The following is a 21,447-nucleotide window of genomic DNA, read 5'->3' as shown; positions in this document are numbered from 1 at the left end:
ACTAAAGTAACAGGTAATCCAAAACTATACACACTAATTAAGGTAGAGAGATCATAACAATTTACCCAGGTGATGGTGACAAGGCAAGGCAGTAAGGAAGATGTTACAGATACAGAAGTGTGGTGGGGTCACATGTAGCGTGACATGAACCCAAGATCATGGTTGAGGCCATCTCCATGGGTATGGGAATTAGCTATCAGTTTCTGCTCAGTGATTCTGTGTTGTACATCTCGAAGGCTGCCTTGGAGAATGCATACCCGAAGATTGGAGGCTGAATCGCTGAGCAGACACAGATAGGCAAGTCCCATACCAATGGAGATGGTCTCAACCATGATCTTGGGTTTATGTCACGCTACATGTGACCCCACCACACTGTTCTGTATCTGTAACATCTTACTTACTTTCCTGCCTTGTCACCAAAGTAAGATGTTACAGATACAGAACAGTGTGGTGGGGTCACATGTAGCGTGACATAAACCCAAGATCATGGTTGAGACCATCTCCATGGGTATGGGACTTGCCTATCTGTGTCTGCTCAGCGATTCAGCCTCCAATCTTCGGGTAAGCATTCTCCAAGGCAGCCTTCGAGATGTACAACACAGAATCACTGAGCAGAAACTGATAGCTAATTCCCATACCCATGGAGATGGCCTCAACCATGATCTTGGGTTCATGTCACGCTACATGTGACCCCACCACACTTCTGTATCTGTAACATCTTCCTTACTGCCTTGCCTTGTCACCATCACCTGGGTAAATTGTTATGATCTCTCTACCTTAATTAGTGTGTATAGTTTTGGATTACCTGTTACTTTAGTTAGACCTGTGGTATGTGACCCTGATACTTAACATGTTATTCCGATCATTTGGTTTGTCTCCAGCACCAACTTATTTTTAATGTTTTTGTAATTATCTCTGTGCCTCATTTTAATCAAATTATAGGCCATCCCTTGGCTTGTTATTCAGCTGTTGACATTTTACTCACACCGTCTAACACTTCAGATCATGCACAGGGACTTATTATTCAATACTCCACTCACACCATTTGTATGGTCTTTTGATCTCTCTGCCCTTAATCTCTCTGTGCCCATAAATTCTATGTCTGTGTGCTGCTCTCTCACTTCACCTGACAAACGGTGATTTCAAATAAACCTGTTGGCCTATAGCCTAGTGTTGTGTGTGACTTCTGCCTTTGTTCCTCCCCCCCGCTTCCTGCCCCATTGCTTTCACCTCCTGCTTTCCCTTTCAGCTTTGTGATCGTTTTCCAATTGGTTCCTTCCACCTTCTTTTCTCACTAGTCTACATGCATCAATCAGAGTGGCAATGCGAGTGGAAAAGCCAGCCTGGGCACCCAATGATCAGAGAGGAAAAGGTCAGCTGGGATTCCCACTGTTGGAAGTATATGTCCTGCTGGAAGTTGCTGAGTTGTGCTTAGCTGTGATACCATCCAGTGTGTGACCTGGCAATGCTCACTGTCAATACTCATGCTTGAAGAAAGCCGATTTAGTAAAGAGGTGGTGTTAGAGATTGGAAGGAGTGCAGATGAACAAACAATTTTAGGAGGTTTGTGAAGGAAAACAATTAGCCAAACTTTTTTTTTTCTGAAGAAAGTTCCAGGCCTGAAACGTCAGCCTTCCTGCTCCCCTGATGCTGCATGGCCTGCTGTGTTCATCCAGCTCTGCACCTTGTGAGCCGAACTGTTGGGTGTGTGTGATAATTCACGTGTTCCCACTGTTATAAATTAACAGGCTCCTGATGGTAAAGTGAATGGTTCAATATTGGGATTATTCTCCTAACACAAGCTTGATTTATATTTGTTTTAGCAGCCTGCCTTACGCATAAAGAGTTAACATTAACCTATTTTATCTGAAAGTGGTTGGACTCCAACATTCCCTTGCTGTTTCCAAATGACCTTTGAGTTTTGTCTGTTGAAGATAAGACTCTGAGCCTGTTTTGATTGCACAACATTGCTGGTTTTATTCAACAGAATTTCGTTGATTTTTAACAGTGTCTGTCTCTGTTCTCACCACTGAATGGACAGAATGGCTGAATCTAATGAGAAGCAATGGCAGCGGCTCATTCGACTGGACGAATTGAAGCTTGACAAGTGAGAAGCTGCCTATCTTGCAGCTAAAAACAAATCAAAACCCTGAAATTTTTACAAATAGGAAATTGCAGAAAAATAGCAAACAAAAGAAATCAGGATGGTCAAGCTCAAGTGCAGCTAAGAGAATAACTTCACAGGCTACTGGCAGTCAAGTTGCAATCCCGTTAACTATTCTGCCAATTATCCACTGTTCTGTTTGGAACAACAATGCTGTTGAGAATCAGAGCTCAGGAAGGGACCATTTGGTTCATTTGTGCCTCTGGCAGCTCTTTGACAGAGCTACGCAATGAGTCTGAATCCCCTGCTCTATTCCCCCCGGCCCTTCAAACTTTAATACTTCTATGGCTGATTGAATTTCCTTTTGTAAGTTCTTATCCAATCTGCTTCCACTCCCCTTTCAGGCAGTTCATTCCAGGCCATAACACCTCACTGCATTTAAAAACAGAAAATCCTCATCTCCTTTCCAGTTCCTCCACCCTAAACCTGTGTCCTCTGATTGCTGCTCCTACTGCCATCGGAGACAATTTCCGCTTGTTGACTTTATCAAACCATCTCATGAATGAAAACACTTCTATTAAATTTCTGCTCGACCTTCTCTGCTTTATGGAGATTGGGCTTTCCATGTAACTAAAAACTTACATCTCATCATAGTGCAGAAGCAGACCATTCAGCCCCTTGAGTCCACACCCTATCCCTGTATCCCTCTGTTTCCCATGGCTAACCCACTGAACCTGCACATCCCTGGCACACTATGGTCAATTTAGCATGGCCAGCTCACCTAACCTGCACATTTTTGGACTGTGGGAGGAAACTGGAGTACCTGGAGGAAATCCACACAGACACAGGGAGAATGTGCAAACTCCACACAGACAGCTCCCCAAGGCTGGAGTCAAACCCAGGTTCCTGGTACTGTGAGGCAGCAGTGCTAACCACTGAGCCACCATGCTGCCCATCTCTGGTGCTGTCTGAGGTTAGTCTCTTTGACTGTAAGGTCTTAAAATCCTTCCTAAAACAATCCAGTGAACCATTGAGGTTTTGCATTACTTCCTTGCTTTGATACCGTGCCAGTGATTGTAAAGGCAAAGATCTTTCTGCTATGGCATTCACTTGAAGTGAGGAGGACATTTTCCATGGAGGACAGCCCATGGAAGGAACCTGCATGTGTAATCTTTTAATTTGGGAGCATACCTTGCTTGGTCGTCAAGTTCTGGAATGGTGCTCAAACCCAGAAATTCGGGCTCGGAGACCACGGATCCTATATCTTTACAAGATGATCAACAGTCCCCATCTATTTTCTAACCTGTTCGTCCCTTCTCAAGGAGTGATCCTTGAGTCTATTTTGTTGTCCATCTCAATGACCTTCTCAAAACGTCCTTAAATTTTTTTTTACCTCTGTTTTATTGATGTGCGCTGCCATTGGTTCCGCCATTGTTTCACCTTGCCTCAAAACCAGTGGGGGCTCAGTCAGTGAATTGAGTCAAGGCTTGGTTAAGTTGTTTTTGATCGACAAAGATGTTGAGGGTTGTGGTGGGTGGGGACACAGGCAGGAAAGTGAAGTTGAGACTACAATCAGATCAGCATGACCTTATTGAAGGGTGGAGCAGGCTCGGAGGGGCCGAATAGCCTGCATCTCCTCCTGTGTAGGAAACGGTGAATAAAGTTCACCTTCATGCACACTCGGAAGTTTGCGCTGTATGAGGCAGGTCTTTCTTTAACAAGACCTCAACACTTCCACAGTTGTTTATTGAGATGTTGTTGTGGCTCAATTGGTAATACTCTCGCCTCTGAGTCAGAAGTTGTGGTTTTATGTCCTACCCTCAAGGAACATGTACACCAGAAAGGGACATTGACACTCTGATTGGACCTGAAGAAATGGCGTAATGATTTTTCCTGGGAGGTGGGGCCACTGGCAAGACTAGTATTTATTACCTATACCGAACCGCCTTTGGCAATGTTGAGAGCCACTGCAGTTCAACTGGTAACTTGTAGCTAGTTGGTACAGCTGAATGGTGTGCTCAGCTATTTCAGTGGCTGTTGAAGAGTTAATGTCATTGCATCTGCAGTCACATAACTCCAAACCATGCAAGGCTGCCAGGCTTCCTTCTCTCAAGTTCATTAGTGAATCAGACTGGGCTTTTACATCAATCAATGATAGTTTCCTGGCCACCGTGACTGAGTCTAGCTTTCAATCCTAGATTTGGTAATGAATTGTTTTAAGTAGTGGAGTGATTTGGACTCCTGTCCCAAAACATTGGCTTGGGGCCCTGGATTGCTCGTCTGTTGACATTGTGACGACACCAACATCTCCCATTCTTAAATTGAGAATAGACCCCCATCTATTTTCTCGGGTGGATGAGAGGGATAACGTGACACTGGGATGAAAATGAGGGAGGGCTGTATTTCCAAGGACCAGGCTAACCTTCTACCCTCAACCACCAGCATTTAAAATTCAAGATCATCCAATCATTTTTGTATTAAACTTTCTGGGAGCTTGCTGTGCTCAAATTGATTGCTGCTTTTCCTACATTACAACAGGGATTACACTTAAGAAGCATTTCATGGATTGTAATGTGCATTGATGTACACTACGAGGTCATAAAAGTTGTCATACAAATGTAAAATCTTCTTTCCATTTAATAGCACATCACCACTTTCTCAAGTTCAGCTAGGATGTGAAATAGAGTCTAGCCTGGTCAGTGAAACCCAAATCCCAATGGCAAACTTTAAAAAGGTGGCTTTTATTCTGGGACAGCAGCAGGTTTCAGGCTGAGGGCCAAACAAGATATGAACAGACAAAGCAAGAGTTATGACATAGTGAGAACAGTGACCTCCATTCATTTGCAGGAAGAAAAGTCTGAATTTAATAGTGCTGAGGCACAATGAGTTGGATAGAAGAGGATGATTTGGATTATACAGGCGGTATGTTTTTGAAGGGGACACATGAAAAAGGTTTGGTAACAAGTCTATCGCTTTGCCACCCAGTCCTGACCTAACCCCCAATAATCGTCTTACAGAGGTTTATAAGTTCATGATAGGCATAGATAAGGTGAACAGCCAAGATCTTTTCCCCAAGGTAGGGGAGTCCAAAACTAGAGGGCATAGGTTTAAGGTGCGAGAGGAAAGATTTAAAAGGGACCTCGGGGGGCAACTTCTGCACACAGACAGCAGTTCATACGATGAATGAACTGCTAGAGTACATGGTCGAGGCTGGTACAATTATGACATTTAAAAAACATCTGGACAGGTACATGGATGGGAAAGGTTTCAGGGGATGTGGGCTAAACATAGTCAACTGGGACTAGTTTAGTTTGGGAGACATGGTGGACTTTGATGTTGGTCCGAAGGGTCCGGTTCCGTGCTGGATGACTGTCACCATAATATTTGAATAAATAATCAAAGGTCATTCAGGCTTATTAACAAGCCTACTGAGCTGACCACTACATTGTCCAAGCAATACATTGGCAGGCGGGGTGGTCAGGTGGGAGTGGACAGGCCGGTTTTGGAGGCCTGTGTGCACAAAGGTGGGAAGGCAGTGAATCACATTTGGGTGAAAGGCCTAGCTCGCCCTCAAAATTCCATGCTCCTCCCATCCCACAGGATACCATAGCCTTCTTTCCTTCCATACTGTCTGCTCAACAGATCTTGCCCCCATCTTTTTGAACGCACTCTAACATGAGAGATTTCTCTCTTGACTCCCTCTGTGATCACATCCAATGGGGCCAAAAATTATAGCCTCAAGGGTGTGATAGGCAGTGTTTCATGGCGCAAGATGGAAGAAGGATTGCCCATCACAATGCAGCAATGATTTACTTTCTCTGAATAAAAATCTGTAAAGGCAGGTGGCATTAAGAAAGTCTATGAAGAGTCTATGAAAGCTCACACTATCCTCTATAGATACCATAGCCACACCATGCACAAAGAATTGGTCATTTCCAAAGGAGCAGAATAATCTTCAATAAATTAACATTGAAGTCTATTTGGAAATTACAAGATAATTGAGGTATAAATCAGAACAAATGCCTGAATTAAAACAAAAGGCTTGCATTCTCTAAATGTATCTGCACCTCTATGCACATACTCATTGTACTTTTTCTCCTTATTTTCTTTAAATTACAGTTTCAACCCAAAAGTGCTCCTGTCAATGGAGAGACCATGCTAACTCTATGTGGCCGCGATTTCCAATCTCCACATGGGCCCCCGATAACACCAGCCTCCCACATGGTTCAAGTGGGAAACCGGCCTTGCAAAGTCATCCCTGAAAGGAGCAATGCCAGGAAGTAAGTTTGTATGTTTCAGTGTTCCCCATTTAAGGTTTTCGTACAAAAACATTCAGGATAAGATGTGCTTCCTTATGATATTTTTTCCTTTTCAAGGGTAAAATCCTGCAGTGGGGCAAATCAGTCACCTTTGTAATGACCACGTGACAAACTGATTTAACTGCACAAGTTGAAGCTGACACATAACAGGCTCGGTTTTCCCCACACTTGATCTAGAGGAGATTGTCCATTTCTGGCAGCGCAAAAATCAGGAGAAACACTGCAGAGATCATCTGCCCCAGAAGGCAGTGGAGGCCAAGTCTCTGGACACTTTCAAGAAAGAGATAGATAGAGGTCTTAAAGATAGTGGAATCAAGGGTTATGGGGATAAGACAGGAACAGGATACTGATTGGGGATGATCAGCCATGATCATAATGAATGGTGGTGCTGGCTCGAAGGGCCGAATGGCCCACCCCTGCACCTATTGTCTATTGTCTCTTGTCTGTTTCTACCCCCTAGATTGCTGGGGCAGGAAGTAAATGGAGACAGAGGTGGTGTTGAGTTGAATGAGATGCTCGGCGCCTTGTCTCGAGTGCTCGGTTCAATGCCTGAATGTGGAACATAGTTGCAGTTGAACATTGACTTGGGTTTTTATGTACTTTTTTGGGGGGTTGGGGGTTAAGCAAGAGAGTTGGATCATAATCTCTAAGATGTCGGCCTGCTCTCCTGCCTCATCCACCGCTTCCTCAGATCATCCAACAGCATATGGCTAATTGGTGACCATTCAGTAGAAGGGCGCCTAGTTCCAGGAGTAGAGGAGGACTCCACATCCAATTGGGACTGCAGGTCAGGGTGACATGCAGCTGGGCCAGTGCTGCGAGAGAGGGAAGTTAGTGATGTCTCCAAATTGAAAGGCCCCTTGCTTTCAGAATGTCTCTTTATCTTTTATTATTTTCTGTCTTGTAAAACAGTCCCATCAATGGCTCCAGGAGTTTGCAATGTGAAAAGATCATGTTCAGGCCTGCAGTAAGCCTGGGAATTTTAGGTCCTTTCTCATTTCATGCTTTGAGGTGGGAAGGTTATGTAATTCTGCAGGATGGTGGTGAAACCGCACCCCCACTAGAATTAATTTGGGAAGACTTGCGATGGGACTTCCCAACTACCATTTGAGGTTCTTAAGTGGCCAGCTAATGACAGCTTTATCCCACTGTTGCTGGGATTAACCCGTTGTGGGAGGGTGTGGGCTATTCAATGTGACAAATAAAAGCACACGCCTGTTTGTCGACTCTGGTTTAGGGGTGTGTCCATTTTTTAGGGACATTCAATATCTCAGCAAAGGATCAAGGATGGGGGTTGGCACAGACACCCACTGACACAGAAACATAGGAAATAGGAGCAGGAAGTGGCCATTCGGCCCTTCGGGCCTGCTCTGCATTTCTTCACATTCATGGCTGGTTGTCTAACTCAGTAGCCTAATTCTGCTTTCTTCCCATAACCTCTGATCCCATTCGCCCCAAGAGTTATATCTAGTTGCCTCTTGAATATATTGAAAATTTTGGCATCAACTGCTTCCTGTGGTAATGTATTCGACAGGCTCACCACACTCTGGGTGAAGAAATGCCTCCTCATCTCTGTCTTAAATTGTCTGCGCTGAATTCTCAGACTGTGACCCCTGGTTCTGGATACATCCACCATTGGGAACATCCTCCCTGTACCTACCCCATTCCGTGCTGTTAGAATTTTATAGGTCTCTGTCAGATACCCCCTCAATCCCAACCATGTCAATCTCTCCTCATACATCAAACCCGCTACCCCTGGAATCAGCCTGGTAAATCTCTGCCACACTCCCACATGAGCAAGAATATCCTTCCTCAGAAAAGGAGACCAAAACTGCACGCTATATTCCAGCTTCTTGCTGACCCCTTTACACCATTCCACAATTACCCCATCTCTAAAAACCCCAGTTGGGATTATTTACCTCTTGTCTTTGTCACAGGGGTCGGAGGTGAAGGTTCATTTGGAGAATAAACTAGTGCAGCACAAAGTCCAGCTGGTTGAGCCAAATGGCTTGTTTCTGTGCTGTACAGAATATGTTTGCAAACATGTGGAACAACTGCAGTTGGAAATCTGATAGTCTTAGCTTTTTTCTCCTCCCTAGTCCAGCTGGATGGAGAGCAGTGGTTCAGTTCCACACTGAGATTGTGAGTTAGAATTAAGCTAGGGCTGGGTGAGGTGGAAAAACAAATTCAAATGAGCCCAAGAAGGTTTGGTAGCTTCACCTAAGTAATGGGTCCCTTTTGATAGCTCATGTCTAATCATGTAAATGGTGAGTTTATTTTGGAAATGGTAGGTGGAGATTTTCCCGGCTCAGTGTCAATAGTTGTCAAATTAAACTGTGCACGCTGCCTGACATTCACTAAATACTCTAACTTGAGCCAACCAGCAACAAAACAGTGATAATGGGAACTGCAGATGCTGGAGAATCCAAGATAATAAAATGTGAGGCTGGATGAACACAGCAGGCCCAGCAGCATCCCAGGAGTTCTGGTTGTTTTCAGGCTTAGTCACCAATCTGCAAAACTTGCTCAAACAAATAATCATTCTTGACGGCAAGTTTGGACAAAACTTTCTGAATCTCTCCCCTCAAGCCTCTTTGTATTCACCTTTCCCACATACATTTCAGTGCTGTCCCTTTCTCAATTCTTGCTACTGTCTCACTCATTTGAATTTGCCTCACACCAATTCTGTGCTTGCTTCGTTATTTCCTACTGTTAGACTACCTATCTTCGCTTTCTCATTCCATCTCTAGCTCCCCTTTCTCTTCCTCCTATTTTTCTTTTTTGTCTTGCTGTCTTTGTTGCATTTCTGGTTCATTTGCTTTGAGCAGCACGGTGGCTCATGGTTAGCACTGCCACCTCACAGCACCAGGGACCTGGGCTCAATTCCAGCCTCAGGTGACTGTCTGTGTGGAGTTTGCACATTCTCCCTGCATGCATGGGTTTCCTCCAGGTGCTCTGGTTTCCTCCCACAGTTCAGGTTAGGTGGATAGGCCATGGGAAATGTAGCGTTATAGGGAGCGGGTAGGGAGAGTGAGTCCTGGTGAGATGTTCTTTGGAAAGTCATTATGCTGAATGTCCTTTTTCCACACTGTAGCGACTCTATTTTCAAAAAAAAGTCTGTAGTGAGCACCCTTGTTTCTTGTGTCTTTTCTTACTTCTGTTCCTCGTGTCTCTCTTCTATTTTGTTAGTTCCTCCCTTTCTTCTGATACTGCTGCATTGTTCTCAATTTCTTCCTTGTTTTATACGTGCTCCTCTTCATCTACTCACCTCTACTGGCTCTGTCCCCGCCCCTTTAACTTGTCTGTCTCCTCTCCACCTATTTTCTCCTCTATTCCATTCTTGATCCGCCTCCCCCTCTCTCCCTATTTATTCCAGAACCCTCTCCCCATCCCCCTCTCTGATGAAGGGTCTAGGCCCGAAACGTCAGCTTTTGTGCTCCTGAGATGCTGCTTGGCCTGCTGTGTTCACCCAGCCTCACACTTTATTATCTCCGATTCTCCAGCATCTGCAGTTCCTACTATCTCTGATACAACTTTACCCTTACTTTTGTGACTGTTTTTGACTGTTTGCTGACTTTTGTTGCCACATCTCTTTTCATTTCTCCACTTTTTGTCTTCCATTCCCTAAAGTTTTTTTTCCTTCTCTCTTTTGTTTTCTTTCACATTTACCCCTTTTTGCAGGGTGAACAATTTTCTTCTTATACTTGCAGCATGTGGAAAGATGATTGAACTGAATGGGTCATTGATTCCGACTCTATTCTCGAACGGAATCTTTAATCCCTATGCCCAGATGGTCTATGGGGAGACAATAGCCACGTGGTATTATCGCCGGTCTGTTATCCAGAGACCCAGATGATCTTCTGGGAACCTGGGTTTGAATCCCACCATGGCAGATGGTGGAATTTGAATTCAATAAAATATCTAGAATTAAGAATCTAATGATGACCGTGAATCCATTGCCAACTGTTGGAAAAACCCTTGAGGTTCATTAATGTCCTTTGGGGAAGGAAACTGCCATCCTTACCTGGTCTGGCCTATATATGACTTCAGACCTACAGCAATGTGGTTGACTCTTAACTGCCCTCTGGGTGATTAGGGATGGGCAATGAATGCTGCCCAGCCAGCAACACTCCTCATCCCGTTAATGAATAAAGAAAATAAATATAGTATGAACAATGAAAAGTTTTGTGTTGCATGCAGTATACTGGCAGATCGTACCAGACAAAGTACATTTGGGTAATAGAACAGAGCGAATACAATGTTATGGTTGCAGAGAAGGTGCATAAAGAGTGAGATCAGCATAAATTTGAAATTTGAGTGGTTCATTCAGAAGTATAATAACAGTGGGGAAGAAGCTGTTCTTGAATCTGTTGGGATGTGTGTTTAAGGTTTTTGTATCTTCTGCTTGATGGAAAAGAATGAGAGGGGCCCTTTATTATGATGGCTATATTGCCCAGGCAGAGGGATGTGTAGACTGAGTCAATGGAAGGAAAGCTGGTTATCGTGATGGACTGGGCTGGCTCACAAATCTCTAACGTTTCTTGTGGTCTTGGGCAGAGCAGTTGCCATACCAAGCTGTGATGCATCCAGATAGGAAGCTTCCCAAGGTGCATCTCCAAAACTTGGTAACAGCCATGGTGGAAATGCCTAATTCCTTAGCCTTCTGAGGAAGTTAACGTGTTGGTGCACTTTCTTGACTGTAGCGTTGACATGAGTGGACCAGGGCAAATTGTTGGTGACGTGCACTCTGAGGAACCTGAAACTGTTGACCACCTCGACCTCAGCACCACTGATACAGGGAGGAGAGTGTCCTCCATTCCGGTCCCTGAAGTCAATGACCAGTTCCTTTGTTTCGCTGACATTAAGGAAGCGATTTTTTTACACCATGCCACTAAGCTATCAATTTCTTTCCTCTACTGTGTTGTCGTTATTTGAGATCCGGCCGACTGTGGTGGGGTCACCAGCAAATTTGTAAATGGAGTTAGAGCTGAATTTGGCCACACAGCTGTGGGTGTATAAGGAGAATAGTAAGGGACAGAGTATGCGCCCCTTGTGGGGCACCAGAATTGAGGATTAATGTTGAGGAGGTATTGTTGCCTATCCTCACTGATTGCGGTATGTGTAAGAAAATCAAGGGTCTAGCTGCAGAGTTGGGAGCAGAGCCCTGGGTTTTGGAATTTGGAGAGTAATTTGGTTGGAATGAAGATGTTGAAGGTGCAGCTAGAGTCAATAAATTAGGGGTCTGACATAGATGTTCTTGTTATCCGGGTGTTCCAGGGATGAGTGTAGGGTCTAGGAGATGGCATCTACTGTTGACCTATTGTGACGGTGGGCGAATTGTACTGGATCAAGGCAATCTGGGACACTGGAGTTGATGTGTTCCATTATTAACCTGTTGAAGCACTTCAGACTGGTGGATGTCAGAGCCACCTGGCAATGTTCATTAAGGCACACTGTCTGATTTTTCGTTGGCATTGGGATGATAGTGGTCTTCTTGAAGCAGGTGGAAACCTCACGTTGTAGCAAGGAGAGGTTAAAGATGTTTCCAAATACTTGTGCTAACTGTTCTGCTCAGGATCTGAGTGCACAGCCGGGGACTTTCTGAAGATTTAAGAAGGCCGATCTGAGGTCTACAGTGGTGACTGTGGGTACCAGTGCTCCCGAAGCTGTTGGAGCAGGTGTCATTATTTCACTGACCTTCTGTTCAAAATGAACAGAGTATGCATGAAGCTCATAGGGGAGGAATGCATTTGTCAGTGATTCTACTCAATTTTGCTTTGTAGCCCATTTTAGCGTGTAAGTCTCATCACAGTCAACAGCTGTCTGTGTGGTTAGCCTGGAACTGTGGCTTAGTCTGATACTGTCTCTTCCAGACAGAACCGCGGATTCTGTAAATCAGGAACAAAAACAGAAGTTGCTGGGGAAGGGCAACAGGTCTGGCAGCATCTGGGAAGGGAAAATCAGAGTTAACGTTTCGGGTCCGTTCTGAGGAAGGGCCACGGGACCTGAAACGTTAACTCTGATTTCTTTTCTTCACAGATGCTGCCAGACCTGCTGAACTTTTAGTCGACTTCTGTTTCTGTTGGTATTGTCTCTTGGTGACTGCGATGATTCTTCAAAACTGGGAGTCTACAACCATGGCACAAAGTCTCAGGATACAGAGTAGACTATTTAGAGCTGAGGTGAAGAAGCACTGGCCCCATTTCGAGTGTGGTCAAGCTGGGAAATTTCCTGCCACAGAACACTGTGGAAAACCGAGTCGCTGAGTGTATTCTAGAAATAGACTGGTAATTTTTTAGATATTAAGAACATCAAGGGATGTTGAGAGAAAGCAGGAATGTGGCATTGAGAAAGAGAGTAAGTCTGATCATAACGAATGGTAGAGCAGGCTTGAAGGGCCAAATGGCCTACTCAAGTTCCTAGTTTCTAAAAAAAAAGGATTAAACACTTGCCTTCATTGCTCAGTCCTTTAAGTGTAGGGGTTGGGGTGTTATGTTGATGTTGTACAGGACGTTGGTGAGGCCGCCTCTGGAATACTGTGTCCACTTCTGGTTGCCCAGTTAAGGAAGAATATTACCGAGCTGGACAGGGTTTAGAAGAGATTTACCAGGATGTTGCCCGATATGGAAGGTTTGATTTATAAGGAAAGGTAGGATAGGCTGGGACTTTCTTCACTGGAGCATAGGAGGGTGAGAGGTGACCTGATCGAATTCTCTAAAATAATGAGAGGTATAGGTAGTGTTAATGGTAGTTGTCTTTTCTCTGGTATGGGAAATTTCAAGATGAGGGGGCACATTTTTAAGGTGAGAGGAGGGAGATTTAAAAAAGCCATGAGGCAAATTTTTTACACATAGCTTTGGAATAAACGCGTGTGGAATTAATTTCCTGTTGAAGTGGCAGATGTGGGTACAATTACAACATTCAAAAGACACTTGGATGGATACAAAATATTCCGCTTGGGAACCCTGTAGCCCCATGATGTCAACGTGGACTTCACAAGCTTCAAAATCTCCCCTTCCCCCACTGCATCACACAACCAGCCCAGTTCGTCCCCTCCCCCCACTGCATCACAAAACCAGCCCAGCTCATCCCCTCCACCCACTGCATCCCAAAACCAGTCCAACCTGATTCTGCCTCCCTAACCTGTTCTTCCTCTCACCCATCCCCTCCTCCCACCTCAAGCCGCACCTCCACCTCCTACCTACTAACCTCATCCTGCCTCCTTGACCTGTCAGTCTTCCCTGGACTGACCTATCCCCTCCCTACCTCCCCACCTATACTCTCCTCTCCACCTATCTTCTTTTCTCTCCATCTTCGGTCCGCCTCCCCCTCTCTCCCTATTTATTCCAGAACCGTCTTCCCCATCCCCCTCTCTGATGAAGGGTCTGGGCCCGAAACGTCAGCTTTTGTGCTCCTGAGATACAGCTTGGCCTGCTGTGTTCATCCAACTCCACACTTTGTTATCTTATGTTCGGAGGGATATTGATCAGGAGCAGGAAGGTGGGACTAGTTCCGTTTGAGATTATGTTTGATGTGAACTGGTTGGACCAAAGGGTCTGTTTCCATGCTGTATGTCTCTATAAACTTTTAGGGAATGATTTTAAGGTAGTGAACAAAGTGACCAAGAAGTGATGGAATGGAAATTAAGCCCACCTGTTCTCGCATGCTTTTGGCCTAAGCCTTTTGAGGTCTGCTTTCCCTAGATCTATCATAAAGGTAAAAGCCTTCTGCATTGATTTTTTTTTGGCAATCTACAGAGGTCCCTTTAAAGACCACTGGATATGCTCACTGAATGGAAATTGTAGCATTTGATATCTTGGCAGCTGGTGGAATTTGAATTCAGTTAATAAACTGAATTTTTTTCCCCTTCTTTATTCATTCACGGGATGAGGGCGTCGCTGACGAGGCAGCATTTATTGCCCATCCCTAATTGTCCAGAGGGCAGTTAGGAGACAACCACATTGCTGTGGGTCTGGAGTCACATATAGGCCCGGCCAGGTAAGGATGGCAGTTTCCTTCCCTCAAGGACATTAGTGAGCCAGATGGGTTTTTCCTGACAATCAACAATGGATCCATGGTCATCATTAGATTGTTAATTCCGGATATTTATTGAATTCAAATTCCACCATCTGCCATGGCAGGATTTGAACCCAGGTCGCCAGAACATTATCTGGGTCCTGGAGTAACAGTCCAGTGATAATACCACTAGGCCATCGTCTCCCCATTATTGAAGGCTAGGTTCAACATTGCTGGCTACAAAGCTATCAGCAATTGTTGAATTACATCTCTGGCTCACCTGAGATGGAGGTCTGGCTACCCTGTGACCTCAGACCCACGGCAATATGGCTGACTTGTAACTACTCCTTTTAAGTGATCCAGCAAGCCACTCCGTTCAAGTACGACATAGGCTGGCCTTGCCAGTGACACCCACATCCCACAAAACCAAATGAAAAATGAACTTGTATAATAACCATCTGTTTCTAATGGCTGGGATGCATGCTTCTTGATTGGTCCACCTGCAAATTGCATCAGGCAGGTGGAGGTCTTTTTTGGAGGTTGGGCAGGGGTGTGTGAGGGAAGTGGATCGATGGGAACACTACAAACTGAGAGGTCCCCTCCAAGGCATTTGTCACCCTGACTTGGAAATATATTACTCCTTCTTCGGTGTTTCTGGGTCAAAATCCTGACTATCCATTCCTAACAGCATGCTGGGCCTACCCATAGCAAATGGACTGCAACGGCTCACAAAGGGCAGCTTACCACCACCTTCTCGAGGGCAAATGGGGGCAGGTAATCAATGCTGACTCTGCCAGTGATGCCCATATCACTTGAACGTGTAAAGAAATGGCAGTTGTCCGACTGGAGAACCCATCCCTTACCATGCCTCCCCTCAACAACCACCCCACCATGGAGCCACCAGAGGTCATGAAGATGGCCATATCTTCAGGTGAAAAACTGTGGGAGCCCAGAAACACTCAGTTAATGATCTCGATGCATGACTGCCACACCGACGTTATGTTACATGTGTGAGAGAGCCCCTATATTGTGATTCACCCCTGATCTTGGGCTAGTCACTGGAATTTTAAGTTGTTAGATAAAACCAATATTAGCCAGTACATATTGCATGCAGTTCTGTTCACCCCACTATAGGAAGGATGTGGATGCCTTAGAGAAAGTGCAAGAGGTTTACCAGGGTGTTGCTGGGATTGGTGTGTATTAGCTGTAAAGGAGAGATTGGACAAACTTGGATGGTTCTCGCTAGTGCGTTGGAGGCTATGGGGCAACCTGATAGAACTACCTAAGATTATGAGAGGCGTGGACAGGCTGGATTGCCAGAGTCTTTTTCCCAGAGTGGAAATGTCAAATACAAGAGAACATAGGTTTAAGGTGATAGGGGGAAAGCTTAAAGGAGATGTATGAGGCAAGTTCTTTTATGCAGAAGGTGGAAGGTGCCTGGAATGCACTGTTGGGGGTGTAGGTTGGTGATAGAAGCGCAATGATAACAATGTTTAAGAGGCATTAAGACAGACACACAAAAGGAAGGTGATATAGAGTGATGGACATTGTGCAGGCAGACAGGATTAGTTTAGAATGGCATCTTGGTCAGCATAGACATGGTGGGCCAAAAAGCCTGTTCTGTGCTCTACTCTTTTATGTCTAAGACACCAGAGTGAATTCCTTTGAGTAGTGCATAGGATTGGCGTCATCTCCAAGTTCCCATTATGAGAGCCATCATCCTGACTATAAAATGCATCACTGTTTTTTGGTTTTGCTGGATTAAAACTCTGGAGCTCTCTCCCTAACAGTATGATTTGGATACATTCTTTTCTTACTTGTTCATAGGGGATATCAGCATTTATTACCCAGCCCTAATTGCTCAGTGGGCAGTTGAGCATCAACCACTTGGCGGTGGCTCTGGAGTCACAAGTAGGCCAGACCCAGATGGGTCTTTATGACAGTTAACAGTGGTTCCATGGTCACCATTAGGCCAGGTTGATTTTTGTTTGGGTTGAATTCAAAACTGTTATGGTGGTATTCATACCCGTCTGCCCTGAGCGCTGACGTGGTGTTCCAGATTGTCAGCCTGTAACAGGACCAGCACGCTACTGCCTTCCCAAGGCCACAGGGACTGCAGTGGTTCAAGAAGTTGACTCAGTGCCACTTTCTGAAGGGCAGTTAGAGTTGGCAGTAAATGGTGGCCTGGACAGCAATGTCTATACTTTTACTGAAGGATCTGTTTCCATGTTGTATGACTCTCTAATAAATATTTTAATAAGTCTTGGAATTAGCCTGGCATTGGACATGTAATTGTGCAATCTCATTTGGCATGGATAGTGAGTTTTTGTGGCATCAGCCTGATGCACTGAACATGGAAATATGTCTAGAGTTAATCAGCCAAAATATATTCATGACAACTCAAAATATTCATTAAACTATATTACGTTTAATTCTTAGCTCACTCCTCCTGCACCATCCTAAACATGTTCACTGATATGTTGAATAAATTTATGCCATCTCTTATAAAGTCCTGGATTCAGGATATTAAAATTTGGCCCAAACATGATGTGTAAATTAAATTAGAATTTTAAAATGAAACTTGTGACACTTGTTTCAGAGATAGTAGGAACTGCAGATGCTGGAGAATCTGAGATAACAAGGTGTGGAGCTGGATGAACACAGCAGGCCAAGCAGCATCTTAGGAGCAGGAAAGGTGACATTTCGGGCCTAGACCCTTCATCAGAAATGCTTTCTGATGAAGGGTCTAGGCCCGAAACACCGGCTTTCCTGCTCCTATGATGCTGCTTGGCCTGCTGTGTTCATCCAGCTCCACACCTTGTTGTCTTGTGACCTTTGCCCTTATTCTTAGTTATCTTTTATAGGGAACAATTAAATGGATATTTTTGATGTGAGATGTGGGTGTGCTATGAGCAGTATTTTCGCTCTCCGTAGTGAAAAGTATTTGAACATTTCTTTGATCTAAGAGTGGTCATGATCTCCCATTTTCCTGTTGCTTTTTGGTAAGAATTCCTTCATTGAAAACATTTCGCCCACGAGAAAATGTACTCATTTCAGAAAAATAAAAATAGCCCAGCGCATGATACCCACACAATAAGGTTCAGCTTCTCTAATGAGCTGGGCTGTCAGCCTCACTGTGACTTGAGGACACAACATAGTCTGGAGGATTTCCCCAGAGTGAGGGAGAAAAGCTAAAAGCATCATTAGTTACACTTAGCTGCCTCCTAAAGTGGATCAGATCACACACCCACCCTCCAAGCTACACCATGGTGTTTGCTCTGGGCTAATGGAATATGGAAATCTCTTAGGCTAAAAGCACTTGAGGCTGTGTAGTCAGCAGGAGAGATGGAGCAGGAGGTAATGTCACTGGATTAGCATTACAGAAGCTCCATGAAATCAGGTCTCAATAATGGTGACTGTCAAATCACCATCAATTGTTAGAAAAATTGATTTGGTTCACTAATGCCCTTTATGAGAGAGGGAAATCTGTAATTCTTTCCTGCTTTCACCTACGTGTAGCACCAGAGCAATGGTATAGTAAGCCATTCATAGAAGCCCTACAGCATAAAGAGAGGCCACTTGGCCCAACAGGTCCAAGCCAAACTTCTGAAGAGGATCCCACCCAGCACCAGCCCCACACCCTATCCCTGCAACTCCACTTATTACCATGGCTAATCCACCCCCTGTACATTACCATGGCCAATCCACATAGTCTGCACACCCTTGGACACTGTGAGGAAATTTAGCATGGCCGATCCACCTAATATGCACATCTCTGGGCTGTGATAGGAAACCGAAGCACTTGGAGGAAACCCACACATGCAAACTCCACACAGATAGTCACCTGAGGCTGGATTCAGGCCTGTATCCCTGGCATTGTGAGGCAGCTGTGCTAACCACTGAGCCACCATGCCACCCTGCCACCCATCAGTTCAAGGGCAATTGGAGATGGGCATCAGATACCAACCATTGAAGTAGCTTAAATTGAAGATCAGAAAATGGTGAAATTGAGATTAGCCAATTTTTGTTGGGCTATGACATTGAGCACAGTCAAATGGAGTTCACATGCCGTCAGCCATGATCCAACTGTGTGTCCCAACAGGATTGAGGGGCCGAATGGCCTATTCCTGTTATGGGGATTAGAAGCAAAAGTGCAAAGTTTTGACGGTAAGCCATTACGTACCAAAGCAGTGTACTGTTTTGGAGTTGTGTTGCCTTGTGCACTGTTTGTTCCCATGACAACAATCATCCTGTGTTGTAATCAGTTTAAAAATAGGTGGTGCTCCATTTGTTGCCTCCAGCAAAACCACCTCTCACAATCTATTAGAACTCTTTGTGTAGGTCGTTAATGGACAAGCTTCTAGTTGTCAGCGAATCACTGCACGAGCGCGCACATTCTTATAATGGTAAAATTATTTAAAAATAATTTTGATTGAAAATAATTTTAAATAGCACTCTGCAATGGTAAAGAAAGAAAAGAGTTATATTTTTATGGCATTTTCATTTGTTGCTTGGAAATGTCTCAAAGCAACTTCACTTCTGTTGTTCAATGATTCTGTGCATGACCAGAAGGGGTCATGAGCTTACTGCACATTACTAAACCATGGTGGTCCAGGTATCTTGACTTCACAAAATTTCTAATGCAGTAGGTACAAATTCTGATGAAGATTTGCTTTACCTGCTTCAAAAATGAAGAAACTATTCATCTCTTTTTGTTCTTTGGAGATGCTTGTGAATGAAAACTGCCATTGAGCTTAACAGAGAAATCTCAATATTAGACATAATAAGAACTGCCGATGCTGGAGTCAGAGATAACACAGTGCCGAGCTGGAGGAACACAGCAGGTCACGCAGTACAGGAGGAGCAGGAAAGTTGATGTTTCGGGTCGGGACCCTTCAGGGCCTGCTGTGCTCCTCCAACTCCACACTGTGTTTGTTTTCTCAATATTAGCTTTGTTTCTAGTATAAAATATTCTATTCTGTATGTGAGGGGTACAGCAAGAGGGGAATATGGTGGGTTTGTAAGGCATGAAAATTGATGCTGATTTTCTGGCTCCTTCCCATCGTTAGATCATTATGGAATGAAGGCGAAACAGGGCTGGGCACTCACAACAGCACACAGCTAAATAATGCATAGTTAAAGGGCTATGGTCAGAAGCTGACTAGAACTTTTTGGTTGGTCTGTGGACCTTCCTAGGTGTTCTAGTCCAAGCCAGCTGGTGACCTCCAACGGCATGTTCCCAGATTTCCAATTAAACCTCCTGTTTATGAGCATGTCCATCATCTTCAATTAGATGCCAAGCCACACTCTGGCCAGTTACTGCCTGATTGCTGTTTCCACACAGTGTGGGCTTGAACCCATTTTACCCAGACATTTAGGGACCCGACCCAAAGGGCAAAACCCTGTCCAAACTATCTCTTGGAGTATGGATGATAATTCAATTGAATTTCTCCTGAAAAGCATTGTGGTGATCAAACAAGTTTGCCTCTCCCACCCTGATAAAGGCACATTTGCAATTTTTATTCAATGTTTTCTTGTTAGAATGAGGGCACACCTTTCGACTACTAGACGTAGAATCCTAGAATCCCAAGTGTGGAAGTAGACCATTCAGCCCAACCAAGTCCACACTGAATCTCCAAAGGGCATCCCACCCAGACCCATTCCTCCCTAACCTTATTCCCTGTAACCTTGAGTGTCTCATGACTAATCCACCATGCCTGCATATCCCTGGACACGATGAGCAATTTAGCATGGCTAATCCACCTAACCTGTACACCCTTGGACTGTGGGAGGAAACCTGTGCAGACACAGGGAGAATGTGCACACCTCACACAGACAGTCACCCAAGGCTGGAATCGAACCCAGATCCTTGGCACAGTAAGGCAGCAGTGCTAACTATTGAGTCACCGTGCTGCCTTGTTTCAAAATGGAATGCATGCCTGGTTTAGTTCTAAGATGAAAAGACAAGTGTGTCATGTTTCGCGGCAGGTTGTCATGTCAGCTGGAAATCACTGGAAAGCCTCAGCCTGCCAATTTGACTACCATCAAGATCACTATTCGAGAGGCAAGTCATAACGGCGAGTTTGTCATCAGTGGGTCCACGTCCCTCGCTGGATTTGAATTTGTGGTGAGGTTCTCACAGCATCATCATTACGATTTTGTTCTCCACAAGTTGGTTTTGAGTATTGTATTTTGTCATGAAGATGTTCCCTTTAAATTGTAGATGCAGAAGGTATTCTTTAGTTCTCTGGGGCTTCAGTGTCGAATTTAAGCCACTCGCATTCTGAATCAGCAATACATAGCAATGAGAAAAGGACAGGACCGGAGCAAGGTATAAGCGGCTCATAGCTGTCTCCTTGCAGCTCCTCTCACTCAACTTTGCTTCCAAATGCAGCCAATTTCTGTATAAAGCTCTTAGCACCTCCACTGAGCTGAATAGGTTTGGCAATCTGATTGCAAATTTCATCCTTTCCACCAAGATAAAATCTTGATAGCGTGGAAGCAGGCCATTCAGCCCACACCATCCCTTTGACGAGCATCCCACCCAGATCCACCCGATCCCCTTAACCCTGCATTTCCTGAGGATGACCCACCTAGCCCGCACATCTCTGGACTCAATGAGAAATTTAACCTGGCCAGTCCGCCTAACCCGCACATCTTTGGACTGTGGGAGGAAACCAGAGCACCCGGAGGAAACCCTTGCAGACACGGGGAGAAAGTGCAAACTCCACACAGACAGATGGTGGAATCGAACCCAGGTCCCTGGCGCTGTGAGGCAGCAGCGCTAACCACTAAGCATGGTTGGGGCTCTTCAGGAAACCTGACTGTGGTTTCAGTGTTCCAGCTTATTTTCCTGTAATGGTCGTAAATGCCTGCTGTTTGGGGAAGACCAGGATCAGCAGCCATTTTGACAATGATGTGGAGGGCCCCACAGCCATACTCAACCTTGTTTTCCCTCTGTCTTCAGCTCTGATGAAGACAATTCTAAACTCAAAATGTTAGCTTGCT

At 44.8% G+C, this 21,447-nt stretch overlaps 1 protein-coding gene across 3 annotated transcripts in view; it reads left to right on the top strand.

Annotated features, from left to right (window-relative positions):
* Positions 1–21,447, top strand: part of mst1rb (macrophage stimulating 1 receptor b) — a 148,089-nt gene that overhangs the window by 91,874 nt on the left and 34,768 nt on the right. For all 3 annotated transcript variants that reach the window (XM_059649768.1, XM_048548159.2, XM_048548161.2), the window contains exons 6-7: positions 6,224–6,384; positions 20,428–20,566. In XM_059649768.1, coding sequence (XP_059505751.1) covers positions 6,224–6,384; positions 20,428–20,566 — 300 coding nt within the window. The remainder of the gene's footprint in view (positions 1–6,223; positions 6,385–20,427; positions 20,567–21,447) is intronic.

The sequence above is a fragment of the Stegostoma tigrinum genome, chromosome 11, assembly GCF_030684315.1.
Source record: "Stegostoma tigrinum isolate sSteTig4 chromosome 11, sSteTig4.hap1, whole genome shotgun sequence".
Classification (NCBI taxonomy): Eukaryota; Metazoa; Chordata; class Chondrichthyes; order Orectolobiformes; family Stegostomatidae; genus Stegostoma; species Stegostoma tigrinum.
This window is presented reverse-complemented; position numbering and strand designations above follow the sequence as displayed.